The sequence below is a fragment of the Micromesistius poutassou genome (assembly GCF_964030765.1).
Source record: "Micromesistius poutassou genome assembly, chromosome: 5".
Classification (NCBI taxonomy): Eukaryota; Metazoa; Chordata; class Actinopteri; order Gadiformes; family Gadidae; genus Micromesistius; species Micromesistius poutassou.
This window is the reverse complement of record NC_140275.1, coordinates 11169818-11187317: the sequence shown is the minus strand read 5'-3', so window position 1 is coordinate 11187317 and position 17500 is coordinate 11169818. Positions and strand designations below refer to the sequence as shown.

At 45.1% G+C, this 17500-nt stretch overlaps 1 protein-coding gene across 1 annotated transcript in view; it reads right to left on the bottom strand.

The window, feature by feature from the left end:
- LOC311343273 (netrin receptor UNC5C-like) overlaps positions 1–17500 on the bottom strand; it is a gene marked incomplete at its 3' end in the record, with an annotated part of 149673 nt that overhangs the window by 81233 nt on the left and 50940 nt on the right. The window contains exon 2 of the mRNA XM_084468150.1: positions 2416–2649. Within this exon, the coding sequence (XP_084324276.1) occupies positions 2416–2649 (234 nt within the window). The remainder of the gene's footprint in view (positions 1–2415; positions 2650–17500) is intronic.

Genomic DNA, 17500 nt, shown 5'->3' with positions numbered 1-17500 from the left:
GTGAGTATAAGGTAGGCTCTTCTGGCGGAGCTAGAAGAGCAAGGGAGAGAGCGAGAGAGAGATCTGTCGCAAAGAGAAGGAGCGAGGAGATAAAGTAAGATGATGGGGATCAGTGGGCCTATCTGTGTAACTCAAACTGCAGGATGTATGGAGGGAAAGCGTCCCACAGTGATAAGGCTCTCACACTAACAGCGTACTTACTGCAGTTCCTGCACAGAAAACCAATGAGTACTTACTGGGCCATCTAAAAAGTTGATGATGACACAAGATTGCGTGCAAGATTGTGTGATTGTGTGTGCCTGTGTGTGGGTGTGTAAGTGTGTACTTGTTTGTCATATTATATTTTATTGCTCTCTGGGATTGAAATTTAATCAAAATGAATGCCTCAAAAGAAAACAATTTTGGACCAGAATATAAGTGAATTTCAATGATCATGTTTGGTTTCTTCAAAATGTAATTTGCACTGTATGAAATCAATTTGGCATTCAGAATGATTATTGATCCATGCTTGAAATATTAACAGGTTGTGATTAACGTAATGTAATTGATGTATGTGTCTGTTCTTGTGGCTATTATTGGACTTTTTTTCAACCCAAAACAGATTAAACCAACCACCAGATCTATCAAATGTGTACTCTAAAAAAGCATCTAGAATTGAGTCAAATAGAGAAGGGTCTTCAAATGAAGTTCACTATCTAGACAAGATGAGAATGTCTGGTCGACTGAAGAATAGTATGGAACAATGGCTGCTGATATCTTTGTATTGCACGCGGAGGACACAGGCATAAGGGAATAAACACTATTGAGAAAAATCCCAATACTACCTAATTCATTTATTCTGACTTTGTCAGAGATCCTCAAACTCACAATCTGAAACATAGAGTTAATACCAACACTCCTTTCAATCTATTCAAACTTATTTCATTATTTTGGTTGTGGGGGTGGACGTGTCTTTGTGTCAGGGCTTGTACAATTGTGTGTGTGTGTGTGTGTGTGTGTGTGTGTGTGTGTTTGTTTATGTGTGTGTATATGTGTGCATCATCCCTAAAATGTTTCTTCCTTTTGTTGACTTTTACTCCGCTCTAGTGTAGTAACTCATGTGTGACAGCTGAATCAGGGGAAACATCAGACTATCCTGCTCTGTTGATTCTGTCTGTCTCTGCTCAGTGGACTGGCACAAACCCACTAAACAGTAAGGACAACCAAACAATAGGCAAGCAACACACACACACACACACACACACACACACACACACACACACACACACACACACACACACACACACACACACACACACACACACACACACACACACACCTGAACACAAACAAACACACCTGAACACAAAACAAACACACCTCACAGACAGATCCACACACATTTGCATACTTGAACACACAGACATGCATCAATAGCAATGTTAGAATTGCTTTGGTCGAAGCAGCACTGTTTCAAATACAGATGATTTTATTGGGCAAATATTTCGAGAAAAGTATTTCAAGAAATTGTTATATATTGAAATACATCCAGCTGGGTTGGAATAAAGTAAAATTCTTTGTTTCCGAGAAAGTTGAGGTAAATATACAGTAGACATGGATATAAGTTTGTTTCAAAAGATATTGTTTTAAATCCAGAAGACACAAACTAGTCAAGATGAAAAATGTGCTGACGAGGAAAACGAAATACAATTCCCATTTTATGGAGTCCTCGCTCCTCCTGGCTGAAAGCTCTTCCCAGTATGAGGTCGGGAGGGACAAGACGGCAGCAATATTCACTGTCCCTCAGTCAGACACATACAATGTGAATTTGTGCCTCTGTGTGTGGGATTGCATTCACCTATGTCTTAACAAAAATGTCCGTCCGTGCATATCGCAACCGATTAAAACCACGATACATTGAAGCACGTTCCCTGTGTTTGTCTTTAATCGGTTCAGCAGGTGTTCATCGTTCACTGATCGTCTTGCTATTCAGTGATGCCTTAAGGGAAAACCCCCAAAACTGACGCATTCATCCATTCATTCATTGAGTCATTTACAAAGATGGACTTCTCTATCTGCGAGGGGGATGAAAGCCCAGCGAGGGGGATGAAAGCCCCTGCAATTAATCTTATTTTGATCATGATTTCTGAATTATTTTTCCATTTTTGTGGAACAGCTGGATGCATATTTGAACATTTTCTATTTGAACATTTTGTGTATTTTTTTAAAGTGGAAATTTCAAAGTTCTCAGTTTACAAAGTGTTTTTTTTTTTGAGAGAGAAATTCTGAATAAATGTTTTCCGTTTAGTTTTTTGTCCTCGTGTTTTCAAACTGAAACTGACCAAATTGACCAAAATAATCGCGATCGTGATTTTTTTTCCCCATAATCGAGCAGCCCTAGTCTGCGTTCCACCTGTCCCCCCCCGATGGGCTCACCTGAGTTCTCGTCCACCCGCTCCTCCACGGTGTGGTCCTTCTGGTGCACCCACTCGCTGTTGCACTTGAAGTAGATCTGGGTGGCGGGCGTGGCCTTGCAGTACAGGTTCACCGGCTTGTTCTTCACGATGTAGCCCTCCTCGGGCTCGAACAGGAAGTGGGGCAGGGGCTCCGGCGGGTCCGACGGGAAGGTCTCGGGGAGCTCCCTCAGGCCCAGGAAGTCGTCGTCGTCGACTGGCGAGGACGAAAAGACGAAGGAGATAAACGGGAGAAGGAAAAAGACAGAGGGTTAGAATTAAGGGACGGACGGAAACAGAGAGGCACGGCACCGATGGACGGGTGGGACGGACATACAGACAAACAGACGGACACAAAGACAGCCCAGATGGCTAAATGGACCGATATTTAGTTATCGGGCGACACTGAACCCGTTCTGTGGAGAGAATCGCAAAAAACCTCCCAAGCAAATCCTCCGCCGCAGTCTCTTATTGACTCGCCGTCGGGGATGGTGATGTCAGTTACAAAAGGGAAATGTTTTCCTCAAATTATTCATTATCTCTCAGCTCTCAGACTGCGTGCGCCAGTGCAATCTTCTCCGCTAAATCTGTTTTCCCCCCCCCCCCCCCCCCCCGCCAACATTTGTATTCCACTGACTCATAACGGGAGATTACAACTGTTCTCCCCCGTCCCCAACGCAGTCTGAGACGCGGCGTTAATCTGTGTCACACCCGCTGAGACCCACTGCGCCAGTGGCCCTGCTGTTCTCAGGTAGGTCCCGTCCCCCCCCGACAGACACAAAAAACCACAGTGGATGTCGGAAACAGGGGGCCAGCTGGGGTCAAATATCGCCAGCGGAAAGCAGAAACCGCGACAAAGCAACAAAAGGAACGCCACGCAGAGAGCCAGCTGGAACTACTGATTATGCACAGTGGAGCGGGAGCCGAAAGGCCCCTCGTGAAGTGCAGTAACCTTGGCTGCCAGCAGTGCACGACGTCGGACTGTCTGTCCCCGCCTCACCCCCCTGACTTCCGGCGCTCGCGATGATCACGACTCCCACCTGAGGAACGTTTGGCTGCCAAGGTTGCCACGGTGACCAGAACATAGAGGAGCAGGTTGGGACAGCGGAAGTGCACTCAGACTCAGAGTTGAAGTACGGGCTCTGTCAATCTGCACAACTACATGCACATGCACTCAAAAACACACACACACACACACACACACACACACACACACACACACACACACACACCTGGCTATACACAGGCACTTCCTCTAGCCTGTAATTTTCCCCTACTCCATCATCATCAAGGTTCATCTGGGCCAGGCTAGTCAAAGCTGCTTCTGTGTGTTAGTGTGTGCATGTGTGATTGGTGTGTGTGTGTGTGTGTGTGTGTGTGTGTGTGTGTGTGATTGATTAGCGTGTGTGTGTTTGTGTGTGTGTGTGTGTGTGTGTGTGTCTGTATGGCTCTCGTTGGTGAAGTGGGTGACTCAAAGGGACCTTTTTATAACAGCATGATGTCTCGGTTCAAACTCTCTCTTTCAACCCTGTGCGTCAACGATAAGTGTTAGAAGGCACACACACACACACACACACACATACACACACACACACACACACACACACACACACACACACACACACACACACACAAATATGTGTGCGCTAATTGAGTGTGGTGTTGCTCCTTATCTAAGAGAATAGCAGTGGCCCTTGGGCTATGAACTAAAAGCAGCTTAGGAGTGAACTAAGTTAGCGAGAGACAAATCAGGAAATATGAGCAGGCGTTGTCCCCACTTTGATGTCACGAAGCTGACATTTTATCTCCTCCTCTCTGTAATTAGTCCTCCCTCTGTCTCCAAGGTTGGAAATCAGGAGACACTTTCTCTGTTTAATTGTATTATCTGGGGGAAATGTGCCTCTCCACTCCCCCACTCTCTCACCTCGTTCTCTTTCTCTCGCTCACTCTTTATCCCTCCCTCCATTCTCCATTTCATCCGGAGTCCTTCCTCCTCTTTATTTCCTCTGCCATTACACCACTTTTATTAGTTGTGTTAGTGTTTCAACCTTTCCTTTATTTCATTCCTCATTTCATTCCTCGTACACTAAACCAATCCCCGCATCCACTCCACAGTGGCCTCTCTTCTTCCTCTCTGCCCTTTTTTCTTGCCCTCCTCCGTCTTAATCTCCTTATTTCTTCCTTTCGGTTTGTTTCCCGTCCCGTTGTCACCAGCGTTCGCCATGTGCAGAGCTCATGGGTTCATTGCTCTGAAGTGACAGCCCTACATTATTGATTGGCCCCCGTGAAACATGATAGGCATAGAAGACAGAGAGTTAGCGGGGGTGCAGACAGAGCCACATGCCGCCAGTGGCCTACATTCAAACAGATTTTTAGGCGTGTTGAAAAACTAAAAGCCATCTTTGTTTCTGTACTTCTTTAACTTTTTACTTTCTCTTTCTTCTCTCGTCTTTCTACTTTCTTTCAACTATTCCCAGCTGCGGCCCACTCCTCCATCTCCTGCTGCTGCCCTTTCCTCTCTTTTCTACCATCCTCCCATGACACCATGCGGTGTCGCTCTCTTTGGGGTCTCCTTCCTCATCTCCCCACTCCCCATCACCTTCTTCCCTGTACCACTCCGTCACTGTGTCCGACAGACTTAGTGGCCAAATGTTGTCATCCATAATGGATGGCATTAGGGAGAACAATGGCCGTGCTTTGATTTACAGTTGGTTGCAAATCAGTATCCCGAGCAAAATCCAGTCCTACCCACAGTGTAAGCAGGGATCCAAAGAAGCTGGAATAAACTGGCAATAACATAGAGAAGCCTCTGCCTTGGCTACCCACATCAGCGTGGCACATTGTGATCCACAAATGAGATGGTTACAACAAAGGCTGTTAACAACTTCAATTTTTATCAACAGCCTATATCTGGAATGATAGCATCATTAGGAACTCCTTTTCAAAGATATGGGCAAAGATGAGTATGTATAACCATATGAATACAGATTCAATACCACATTATGGTTTGTACTCCAAAATGATACCAAGTAAGGTCATATCCCATTCAGAAACCTGCTGTTCTGTGTGTGTGTGTGTGTGTGTGTGTGTGTGTGTGTGTGTGTGTGTGTGTGTGCATTTAGTGTGCATGTGTCTGTGCTCAAAGGTGTGTGTTTGTGTGTGTGTGTATGTGCTCACAGGGGTGTGTGTGTGTGTGTGTGTGTGTGTGTGTGTGTGTGTGTGTGTGTGTGTGTGTGTGTGTGTGTGCGCGTACATGTGTGTGACTTCTATCACTTATTTATTTTCGTTACCAGGGCACCAGTTTATGGTAAATGTTCTGCCATTAGTTATCAGTGCAGGAGCCTGGAAACCATGAGCTCATGACATCTCTTATCAGCCAGGATCAGCAGCAGCTGCACACTCAGTCACACACACAGGGAACAGACAACTGAGAAAACAAAGCTGGTGTGATCACTATCTCAAACACTTATGGAAAGCAGCTCAAGTCACAGGCATGCAGGCCAATGCATTGGAGTTGACACACACAAACACATAAACCTGCAAGCATGAGCACACACACACACACACACACACACACACACACACGTGTCACACGTAGACACACGCAGCAATACGAAATCATTGATGTGAATGATTTTGTGAAACGCTGAACAATTTTGAAATATTTAGTAATGGTTAAAGATGGTTAAATATTTACTCCCAAACGAAGGTCAATAAACCCTCTGTAAATATAGTTCTTGATTATTGAATAAGATGAAAGAAAATATGTGTGTTTGTGTGTGTGTGGGCATGTACACATATGTGTGTGTGCGTGTGCGTGCATGTGTGGGCATGTGCGCATATGTGTGTGTGTGTGTGTGTGTGTGTGTGTGTGTGTGAGTGAGAGTATGTGGACCATGCGTGAGGGGGTTGAGTTAAGTGTGTATTTAGCATTCTAGAACAGCATCCTTTAGGCTATCAGGGGGCCAACATGAGTCTGTAATCGAGATACTCAATTGCAATCTGCTCACTTACCACTTAATGTGTGTGTGTGTGTGTGTGTGTGTGTGTGTGTGTGTGTGTGTGTGTGTGTGTGTGGGTGCGCACATAGGGGTGTGCGCGAGTGTGTGTATGTATCTGTGTGTTCTTGCGCTTGTGTTTGTAAGAGAGAGGGGAGAAAGTCAATGACCCAGCTCTAATCAATGTACATCAATAGCAGCGCTTGCTATCTTTTTTGCTGTTCAGTCATTGAGCCTCCATACCTCCTTCTAGTCCATGTTCTAGAGGATTTTATCTTAATGGGCCATCTGCTGGGGACAGCCTGCAGCCCAGATAGGTTGCATATGGCCTGGAAATATATAAATAAAACATATTGAAATCATGACTAGGAAATGTTGCATGTTGAGTGTCTCCGCTGACAGGGCGTCTACAATGGAAGCATTTGGATTTACACATGTGTTGTTTACTTCTTACTTTTGTTTTGATGTATTAGAAACACTAAGAATACAATTGGCAACTAAAATAAGCCTTCTTCTGAATGAATGAATATATAGCTGAACGTTTTTCTAAAGGGGAACCTATTCGGCTTTTATTTTCCAAACATTGATCAAATATTATGTCTCGGTGAGCAATCTGCGCACTTTAAGTAATATAAACATCAAAAAAACTCAAAATGGAGTTGCTGATTGGTTCTAATTGGACAGGTGAGTCAAAATTGCTTCAATTGACAAATTGATTCATGCACTCACAAACGGACCCCGTACTGGATGGCCCGAGGCTTGAAGTGTAACCATTTAGACCAGTGGTCTTTTTAAGCCCAAGATCACTGACCTCAGCCTTGGTGAAAGGCAAGATCTACCTATTGAAGCGTTGAGACAAAAAACACAGCCCAGATTTTACTTCCAACTTGAGGCCTTTTATTTGGCTAATTGTATTTGAATTACATTGGCTTTGGTCCAACTTTCAAATTGATGCAACCAAGAAAACACTATAAGAAGCATATCAAACCTAGCTGTCTTGAATTTTACAATGTACATTAAATTCTAAGTTTCATTATATAATTGCATTCCAACACAAAAAATAAAGGCATGTGGGCTATTTTCCATTTGTATGAGGAAATTATTTTGTTCATCGTAACCAACAAATCAACATAGATAATAATACATTTTACTTGCAGTTGCATATCATATGAAGTACCATTGTTAACTGTTATGCTCAGTTCTGATTATATTATTATATATTATATATATATTACTATGGAAAGTAACTATTGCTGCTCCGGGTGTTCACCGGCTCTCGGATGAGTCAAAAGCAGAGAAAGAATTTCCCCCAAAAAGGGACAATAAAGGGTAACTTAACTTAATTGCGATACTTTCAAGTACATTTTTAAATGCTCAAATGTGTCAAATAATTTGGACCCCATCTCCAGCCTTCTTGAACGGAACTCAAAATACATGTGCATGTGCATGTTTATGTTCATGTTCATGCACGCAAGCATGGAATGCATGGAAGCATGCAACGTTGAAAGATCAGATGTTTGAATTACTTGACACCGACGTGGGGAGGCACTTGTGTCCAGGGCATAATGTGCATTTCACCATTACACTCGTTCCAATCATTTCTTGGAGAGAAAAGTAATGGCTATACTTTCTCGTTGACTCACTTGTGTCGCTGTGTGTCCGACTCTGCGTGCTTTCGAATGTGTAAACACCCGTCCAACTCGACCTCCGATTGGCTTACCGTGAAATGTTACTCTACCTAGCCAAACGTCATCATTAATGCGATTGTCTCGTGCCCTATAATCAAGGAAGAACAGTAGCGAGAGAGAGAGAGAGCGAGAGCGAGAGCGAGAGCGAGAGAGAGAGAGAGAGAGCGTAGTAACGCCAATATATACAACTCCATTATTCCCATCACTGATTAAGAGAGAGAGGGCGAGAAGCGCTTGCAAAACTGAACATTAATCAGGCATATTTTATTATATGTATGTATATGTAGCTTTCTATTATTTTTCGGGAGCTACAGGGAGAGTCTCAAAGATCAACCGGACGATCGCGATCGACGGGTTGGCGACCACTGATTTAGACTAAAACGCAGACACACATGTGCACAAGCGTTCACACACCATCACTTATTCCACTTCTCTCCTCACTCTCTCCCAATCTCTCTCTCCCAAACTCTCACTCTCTCTCCCACTCATCTCTCTCTACCTCTCATCAGTGGACAACGTATTCTAGCTTGAAGCATCATCAACATAATCATCCTCCGCCCTTCAGATCGATCTCTCCTGTCACGAGACGCACGAGAAAACAAGAATGAAGAACTAGATGACTCAAGACAAAACACGCGTGTGCTTCAACCCATGGTGACCTGATTCCTTCAGCAAGTCGAGGCTGAATGAAAGCTTGAAATGACAGTGGGAACGAGGACGGACGGGATCTGACCAATGACATGGCCCCACACCGAGCAGATGTGGAAACCACACACGGAAACGAGCATCGATCCAGCATTCTTCCAGCTCACCTTGACTGACAGAAATGTAGAGAGACACAAAGGGAATGGAGGAGAAAATAAGAAAGACAAATAGAAAAAACAAAAACAAAGGACAGAGAGAAAACCAGCGAGAAAGAACAAACGAATGAAAGAAAGTAAAGCAAGAGAAGAAAGTAAAGATTTTGGTACTTTTTACGTCTGCTCCAAACATTAGCACGTCTTCAGCGTATCATGATGCATATCTGACAGTAACCATACAAGCAAAGGAAGCAAGGAAGAAAGCAGGGGAAGGGGGCTGAAAGAAGAGGAGAGGGGAGGAAGGGAGAGGAAGGGAGAGTAAAGGAGAGGAGAAGACCGCCACTGGGAACAATGCAGAGCGGTTGCGGGTACATAGTTCGGTCTCCATGGAAATAACGAGTGTGAAGGAGGAGAAACAAGGGGGGGGGGATTCAGAGGGGTTGGGGAGGTCATTTAAGATGAAATTGATCATAGATCCCTCCCCACTAAACCATATCTACAAACGAACTCCGTCAGCTCGGGAGAAGCAGCAGGTAAACCCCAGTGGACACGGTGACACAGTTCCAGATCGGGGTGGCGGTGGCGGTGGCGGTGGCGGTGGCGGTGGGGCTGGTGGAGGGGGGGCGGTAGTGAAGGGGGTGCTTAATCTTGTATCCCACCCGATTCCTCTCCACCGAACTGAGCAGAGAGACGCCCCAGCCCAAGGAGCTTGGGTAGAGAGCATGGGGAGGGGATTGATTGAGAAAAAAAAATGAAAAGAGCAACCTCTTCGATATTTTACCTTGCAGTAGGTATACTCACCATCATCTAGTATACCCCCCCCCCCTCCCCCCCTCTCCCCCTCCCACTTCCTCAACCTCCAGACCCTGCAGTCCTCTTCTGGAGGATGTGAAGTAGGTCAAGGGGCTGGGTAGTCGTAGTAGTCGCTGCTTTAGGGCAGCTGGCCCACCTAGTGCAGTTCAGTCACGCCAAGACTGCACCGCTCCACGCAGAGCGAGTTAGCCGGTTCTGTGTTGCAGCAGGACTGCCAGTTGCAAATGTATTGAGTTATGCATTTGCCTTGCGAACCCACACACACACAACACACACACACACACACACACACACACAGATAGACCAACACACAGACCGGTGGTCGACAGGGAGAGAAATACTACGCTAAAGTAGATAAACACAACAGACAGACCCTATGACAGAAAGACAAAAACCAACACTTGAACAAACACCAACACACATGCACACACACACACACGAGCTACACCTACACTCATTGAAATGCACGGCGGCGGCTGCAGCGGGGAAGGCTGGCGCGGTGTGTAATGTTATCTTGCAGATGGGTTCTGTCTCCGTACGCCCTGCCTGAGGGGAGAGCCGGGCTGCGCTCTCATTCATGTTGCGCTATCACAGCTCTGCATCGCTGTTAATACAGCAGCCAGTGCGCCGGCCCGCCACATTAGAATATCAAAACGGCAGCCAGCCGCAGAACTTTCATCCGAGAGGGGGAACGTTCGACTGGCGAGGCCCGCACGCTTGATAACACATGAGATAGAATAACGCCATTGATTTGCGCAGACTCCCATTGCGCGGCTGCTAAAACGCTGCTAAAAATGCGTTTGTACTTCTACCAAACCGTCCATACTTCCACCAACCTGTCCGTCTGTCTCTACTTCCACCAATAAGGCTGTCCATCTGACTTTTGGTATTCCAGTACCTTCAAAGGACTGTGTGTGTGTGTGTGTATGTGTGCGTGCATCTGTTACAGTGCCAGCCATTCAGTCAGCTGGGCTATCCGTCTATGCCTCTACTAGTGGGTCTGTCTGTCTGTATCTCCACCTGTTGCTCTGAATGTTTCCTAGCCTCTTCCCCGCCTGTCTGCCTTATGTTTGTGTTTGCCTTGCCTTCTTGATTGCATTCCCCTCTGTGTGATGAACCAACTGATGTGTGTTTGCAAATCCCTCTCTAAACAGGTCCATCCGTTCGTCTCTCGCGTGGAAACCTCTGTTGAATCAACAAGTCACCTACAAACACTGATGGTTGATCAGCCCTGAGTCACACTATCTGTCCCCTCCACTATTTGTTGGACCTGGGCTGCAGAGCAATGAAACACACACACACACACACACACACACACACACACACACACACACGCACGCACGCATGCACGCACGCACACGCACACACATGTACACCCAGACAGACACTACACACCATTCCATGCACACCATTGCAGAAATCTACACGCACACATATACGTACGTACACACACAGAAATAGTCAATTAAAAATAGCCCAAAGGTTGAATCTGTTGGGGAACGTCCTAGTCTTCCCAGCTAGATTTGCTTCCCTGTTTCCTTTTTGATGACGATGACGTGATGAAGACGAAGATGATGTGTGAGTGAGTGAGCCCCGCCCTCTCTCTACACTCGACTCTCTCTTCCCCTGCTCCCATCTCACCTTTTTCCTTCCTCTTTTTCCTCGTATCACATTCCTTCACCACTCACCCTGGCCTCCTCTCCGTAGAGCTTTACCTCCGCCTTCCCTCCTTCCCTCCATCCGTCTTCCGGCCCTTCCATTTCCTCCACACATCACAGATCCCTCTCTTCTTTCACTTTCCAACACCCCTCCCCCTCCCTATAAATAGACCCTCTGGAGGAAGGGGAGGAGATGGGGGGGGGGGGGGGGGGCATAATGGACTTTGTTCAGTGACCTTATTACAAAGACATCACTGATCTTCTGAACTCTTTCATACCTATGTTGACATCTCTCTGTTTTCCTCTCGCTCTATCTTTACGAGTTGTATGCCTTGATGTACCCATACTTTCCATTCACACACACACACACACACACACACACACACTCACACACACACACACACATGCACACGCACACGCACACACTTCATGCACAACACATAAATGTTACATAATACAGTATATATGACTTTATTCACTCACTTTTCATCTGTGCACGCAGTTCAACTCAAAGGGAGAATCCTATAATAAACGGCTATTTCCATAACGTGGGTCTGGCGCTCCGTTTGCTCATCCCTCATTGGGTGGAGCTTTCTTTTCCGATTTTTACTTGATCATTCATTCTCCCTAAAGGTTTGATATGTCTCTCGCTTGACTTTCATGTAGTGACAAATCTATCTTTAAAGGAATATGGTCATTTGAAATGTAGGCCTTTCTTCTATCGTTGTTTTTCCTAAGTTGCAATGAAAGGCATAATGCATGCATTAAAAACGGACGTTGCCTTGATGCCTGTAGTTCCAATATCTTTTCGAAGTGCACACATATTTCTTTAAACGTGCGTGTGTGTGTGTGTGTGTGTGTGTGTGTGTGTGTGTGTGTGTGATTTGATTGTTGTATTTGCACATTACGTGCTCCAGTGCGGGTGTTGAAAAATCTTTTCAATCCATTTCAACCAGAACCGGTGGTAGGTTCAAGACTCTGAACTCCAAGTGACAAAGAAACGAGTACATTAATGAGAATATGCAATCCCACCAGCATCGCATGCATTATGTACCGTCACGTCATGCATGATTCAGCACATTGCGACGCGATTTCCAATGTTTGCTATTCATAGCAAGCCCCTTTCTCACTGACGATAAAAAATGCATAATGTGACTTATTGTTTTCATTTAAAGCGGATTCGACATAGATGTCAGAATATACTCATGGTGTGTTCCGTGCCAAAGACGTTACTTGTGAGCATGAGGCTCACGTGCACTACACACGCAGCAGTTCAGAATTGTCGCCATTGCCATTTTGGACCCCAGTTTTTCACTCACAACTGAAGTAAACACAGAGACCACAGGCTCGGAAAAAAGCCCCTGAATAATTGCTTGAGAAACCCAGGCATTCTGTCACACACAGGATAAACATGTAGACATAAAGGATGGACCGGGAATCAGTCGTGTCACTGCTTGAATGGCTGAGGGCCACAAGTGGTTGACTGATGGCTCTGGGTCCCTGTAATTGTCAACCCTTTTCTTTGTGTGTGGGCGACCACACACAAAATGGCTCTCTGCAGTCTGTCTCTGTTTTTTTGGATGGGGAAATGGCCATCTATTCTGTCATACTTTACATCAGGGAACGCAATGGCTGGGAAAGAACAGTTTTACAGGGAGGAAGTTCAGAGCCGTTAATCAGGGCTCTCGTGTTTTTTTTTTTTTTAAATCAGGGCTCTCGTGTTTCTTGACAAACTATGCACAAAATTGATCGTTTTCTTGGAAAGAAAAGATACAAACATATTCTTTAAAAAAAAAAGTGTGGTTGTCTCTTACTGAAAGGAAGAAAAAGAATTGCCCCCATTTCTAACAAATATGGATGAGAAACTCAAGGCCCGGGAAAATTGATCAAACCTTTCATGACTTCTTGTGATACCAGACATTTTATCACTTTTTCCTGCTAAAACAATAAATGAAATACCTCTGTCATGCATAGGAAAAATAAAGAAAACAAAATAAAGATAAAAATAGATGAACGATGGAATGAGAGATATCTTCTTCTCCCAAATATGTACATTGGTCAAAGGTATGCTCTATATCTTTCGGTTTAACAGACCACTCACCAGCCCACTGTTTATCTTACCCGATAACCCAGAGTGGCAAAGACATAGCAGCAGTTTAGTGGCAAGATTAGGAGTTCAGCTCGCACAACGGCGTAGCAAACATGTAACTGCATCGCTGAGCGTGAATGTTGAGTTTTAAAGAGCGATTTTCTTCTGATAATTTCATTAAAGGATTCATTTAGAATTTCAAGTTAATGCTGCTCAACTCCATTAAGTTATGTTCAGCCTTTGTGCTGTGAAACTCTGTATTTACCTTCCTGATAGTAATCTCTAAGGAAACAGACGAGAGTGGTGTAGGCGGCCCGGGTTGCAGGTTCAAATTGAGTTCAGCTGGCCCCAGGGAACAGGAACTGGGGAAGTTAGTGTTAATACATTGATATATATTTAACAGCCTTTTATGACTTGTCAACTAATAGTTGGGCCCCCGCTTCAAGGTCAGCCCTGTTTTCCGATGGTAAATACATAAAGGCCATAACATTTAAAAGTAACAGTTTAATCGGATTTGACGATGTATACAACAGGGATGCTTGAACTCTGTCTCTCTCGATTCAATTGAAGAATATTTGTAAAGCTCTTAGTCACAGCTTCCAAGGCCCAGTACTGAAGAAGAAGAAACTCAGGAAGAAACTCAGAACATGTACGTTTTCACCCAACAAGGTACTTTTGTAGTATAGAAAAAGTTATTTATTATATGATAAAGTAAATTCAAACAGGGAACTTGAGACCAGACTAGACTAAAAGTAAGCGACTGGAAGGTTGTCTCTGTGCACCGGATCCTTGTAGGGCTATTGACTGAACTGTTGCCACAAAGGCTACATTAGCAGCACTTGTATAAAGTATACAAGTAATTAAACAAGGCAGGAAGCGGTCAAAAGCTAAATGGCCGAGGGGCAGATGTTTAAATGGCACGGGGTTGCGACCGCATTCAGATGTTTACACGTGAGTCAGTCTCGATATACGCAAGCGTGAGGGTCTGGGCGGGGGGGTTAGACTTACCGCAGAGCTTAGAACTGCTTCGGCCCCCGGGGCCCGGCCGGTGTGGCATGACTGGCTCTTTTCAGCGGGGCCCCACACAAGGAGTAACTACAGGACCCTATTTAGTTAACTGGGGTCACGAGGTCAAGGGTGATGGGTCTTTTAAGTGTGTGTCGTGTGTGTGTGTGTGTGTGTGTGTGTGTGTGTTTTTGTGAGTTTGTGTGTTTTATTGTTTTACATAAAGGTATGTCTGAGAATGTGTGTGTGTATGCGTGTGTGTGTGTGTGTGTGTGTGTGTGTGTGTGTGTGTGTGTGTGCGTGTGTGTGTGTGTGTGTGTGTATGCCGTGTCCATCTGCATCTTTGCGTGCGTGTCCATGTGTGCGTTTGTGTGTGTGCCCATGTGTGAACGTGATTTCGGGTGTGTGTCTGTGTGCTGCCACGAAGCAGATTAAGCGTTGTGATCCAGCCGTTGAGTACAGGTGGATGATGGGGTCAAAAGTTGAAGTGCCGCGTGGGCTTGCTAACTCCAACTCCTGCAAGAGCCGGCTACCAAAGTCCATCTGTTTGTGGTGCGCGTCTTTGTTAGCACGCTGAATGAATTCCCCTTTATGGTTGATAGCATTAGAGAAGCTAGAGCCCAGCTGTGCTCAACTCAACAGGCAAGCACTTTCAAAAAATTGATAAGTAGAGATTATGGCTGATGGTGATAGGACTTCTGGACTACAGTGTGGCAATCACAATTATCCTTCCTTTTCATTTGCTAAACTGCTCTGCTTCTGCTCTGCGTCATGGGGGGACTTGGCTAGGTGAGCCAAGCTAAGTATGGGTATAACATACACACACGCACATGCAAACACACACACACACACACACGAAAAACAAACATTGTGGGTAGTTTGGGTCTTCAAGTGACCGAATCTGCATATCTTTTAAGGTTTGGGAGCAAACTGAAGCCAAATCTGGGGAAACAACGATACTGCGGGGGTTTCCATGCAGAGACAAACACAAACATTGCAGGGAGTCAGACGGGGCCCTCTAGAGCGGTGAGTCACAGATTAGGATCTTTCTATATGGTCACCCACCCCACTTTTAAGGGGTCGATGCTGTTAACTTGAACTCTCAATATACAGTAGCACTTTAGCTTCAAAAACGACTGCTTCCAACAGTAGAACTGGTAAGCTGAATCGTGTGCCGTGTATGCACTTTTCAGTTAGATGAATCTCCGGCTGTTTTTTTGATATATATGTTACAGTGTCTAAGACAATGTACAATCACAAACACTTCAAATTAGGCTTCAAATTAACAGGCCCTAGCTTTAAGCTCCCAGATGTGAAGTTAATGGACTGTGGCTTAATATGCACTCATAAATAGGCTCACTTGTAAAGTTAAATGAGGAGTTAACCTGTACCGGTTTTTAAGTAGAGTGAATTGGCCACAAGGACCATGTCATAATATTTCACAAAAAGCCCAAATGAAATGACGATGGTATTATTTTCACATGAATATTTGATATAAGTAGGGCAGCACAACCGTTTTACAGAGCATCAACTGAAACCCTTATTTTTATACTTCAGTGGTACACCCGTGTACCTAGATGTGAGAATGTGAAAAGATAGATGGTGATAGATGTTTCAAATATGCATGGATAGCCTGAGGCTTGGTGGACACTAATGCACCGTATTATTGTCTTTCCTCTGGGTCCTCCACTATGTTCTGAAATATGTAAGCAAGGAAGGAGACTTTATTCAGCACTTTTCAAAACATAATGATAGAAAGTGCTTCACATACACGCACAAAAAATGCAAGTGATAAATAAACCATGGAAAAACAGGTTCAAATTAAAATACCGCCCAATGATGCAGAACACATTGAAACAAATACAACCAAAAGATAAGCTCTTACAGGCTTTATATAAAAATGGGTAAAAACTGTTCAAAGACTCAAGCAAATCTGATAGTTTGGGGAAGATGGTTGCAGGGGCTTGAACAGTGACCCCCAATCAACCTTTAGCTTTGTGGTCTGAGGGCGGTGATGAGCGATGCGAGGGTCCAGCGGAGGAATGAGTAACGAGGAGATCACAGGTGTACCTGGGGGGCGAGGTCATGCAGTGCCTTACATGTAATCAACAGGATCTTGGAGCTTATTCTAAAATCTTACAGGAAGCCAATCGAGAGACGCAAGAACACGGCCAATGTCGGACCAACGGCTAGTTCTGGCGAGGAGCCCTGCGGCGGCATTTTGAATCCAACTGCAAATGATCAAGAGCAGCTTGACTGAGGCTTCTGTAGAGGGAATTACAATAATCCTGAAGGGAGAAAATGAATTAATAGGTCAAGATCCGTAGGCGACTGCTACATGCTATGGGAGTGGTGTGAGTCTGCAGCGCCAGTGCTTTTTGTTCGAGGTCGTATGGAAACTTTGAGAAAATAGCATTTGTATCCTCCCCCCCCACCCCCCCCCCCCCCCCCATATACTTTGTTTGTTGTTATTCTTTAGTTCTTAAAAAAAAGGGTTTCATGGTCAAATTAGATACGCATATGCTTGTGCACACAAAGACACACCCACACACCACACACACACACACACACACACACACACACACACACACACACACACACACACACAGAGTGAGGAGCTGTGACGGTATCAGCATGTGATTGTGACTGCTGTGATTAATGGCGTTCTGTGCACCACTGGGCAGACAAACTAGAAAACAGCACAAACATTATCATAACCTGAAAGACCTAATTATTATTAGAATGTACATCCGACAGAGCTGGCGCGTGGGTGTGTGCGCATTTGAGAGTGTGTGTGTGTGTGTCTGTGCGTGCACGCGTGTGTGTGTGTGAGCTGGGTGTGGGTGTGTTTTTTGCTCAGTGTGTGTGGGTGGAGGCAGTGCAGCGTCGGGTGGGTGAAGAGGTGACGGGGTGTTTGGGGCTGTGATGGGGTTGCGGTGGTCGAGGGGGTCTGAGCAGCAATGGAAGATTTATGACCCTGCGCCGTAATGCTATGCCGTGTGTCCTCTCTGTTTTGT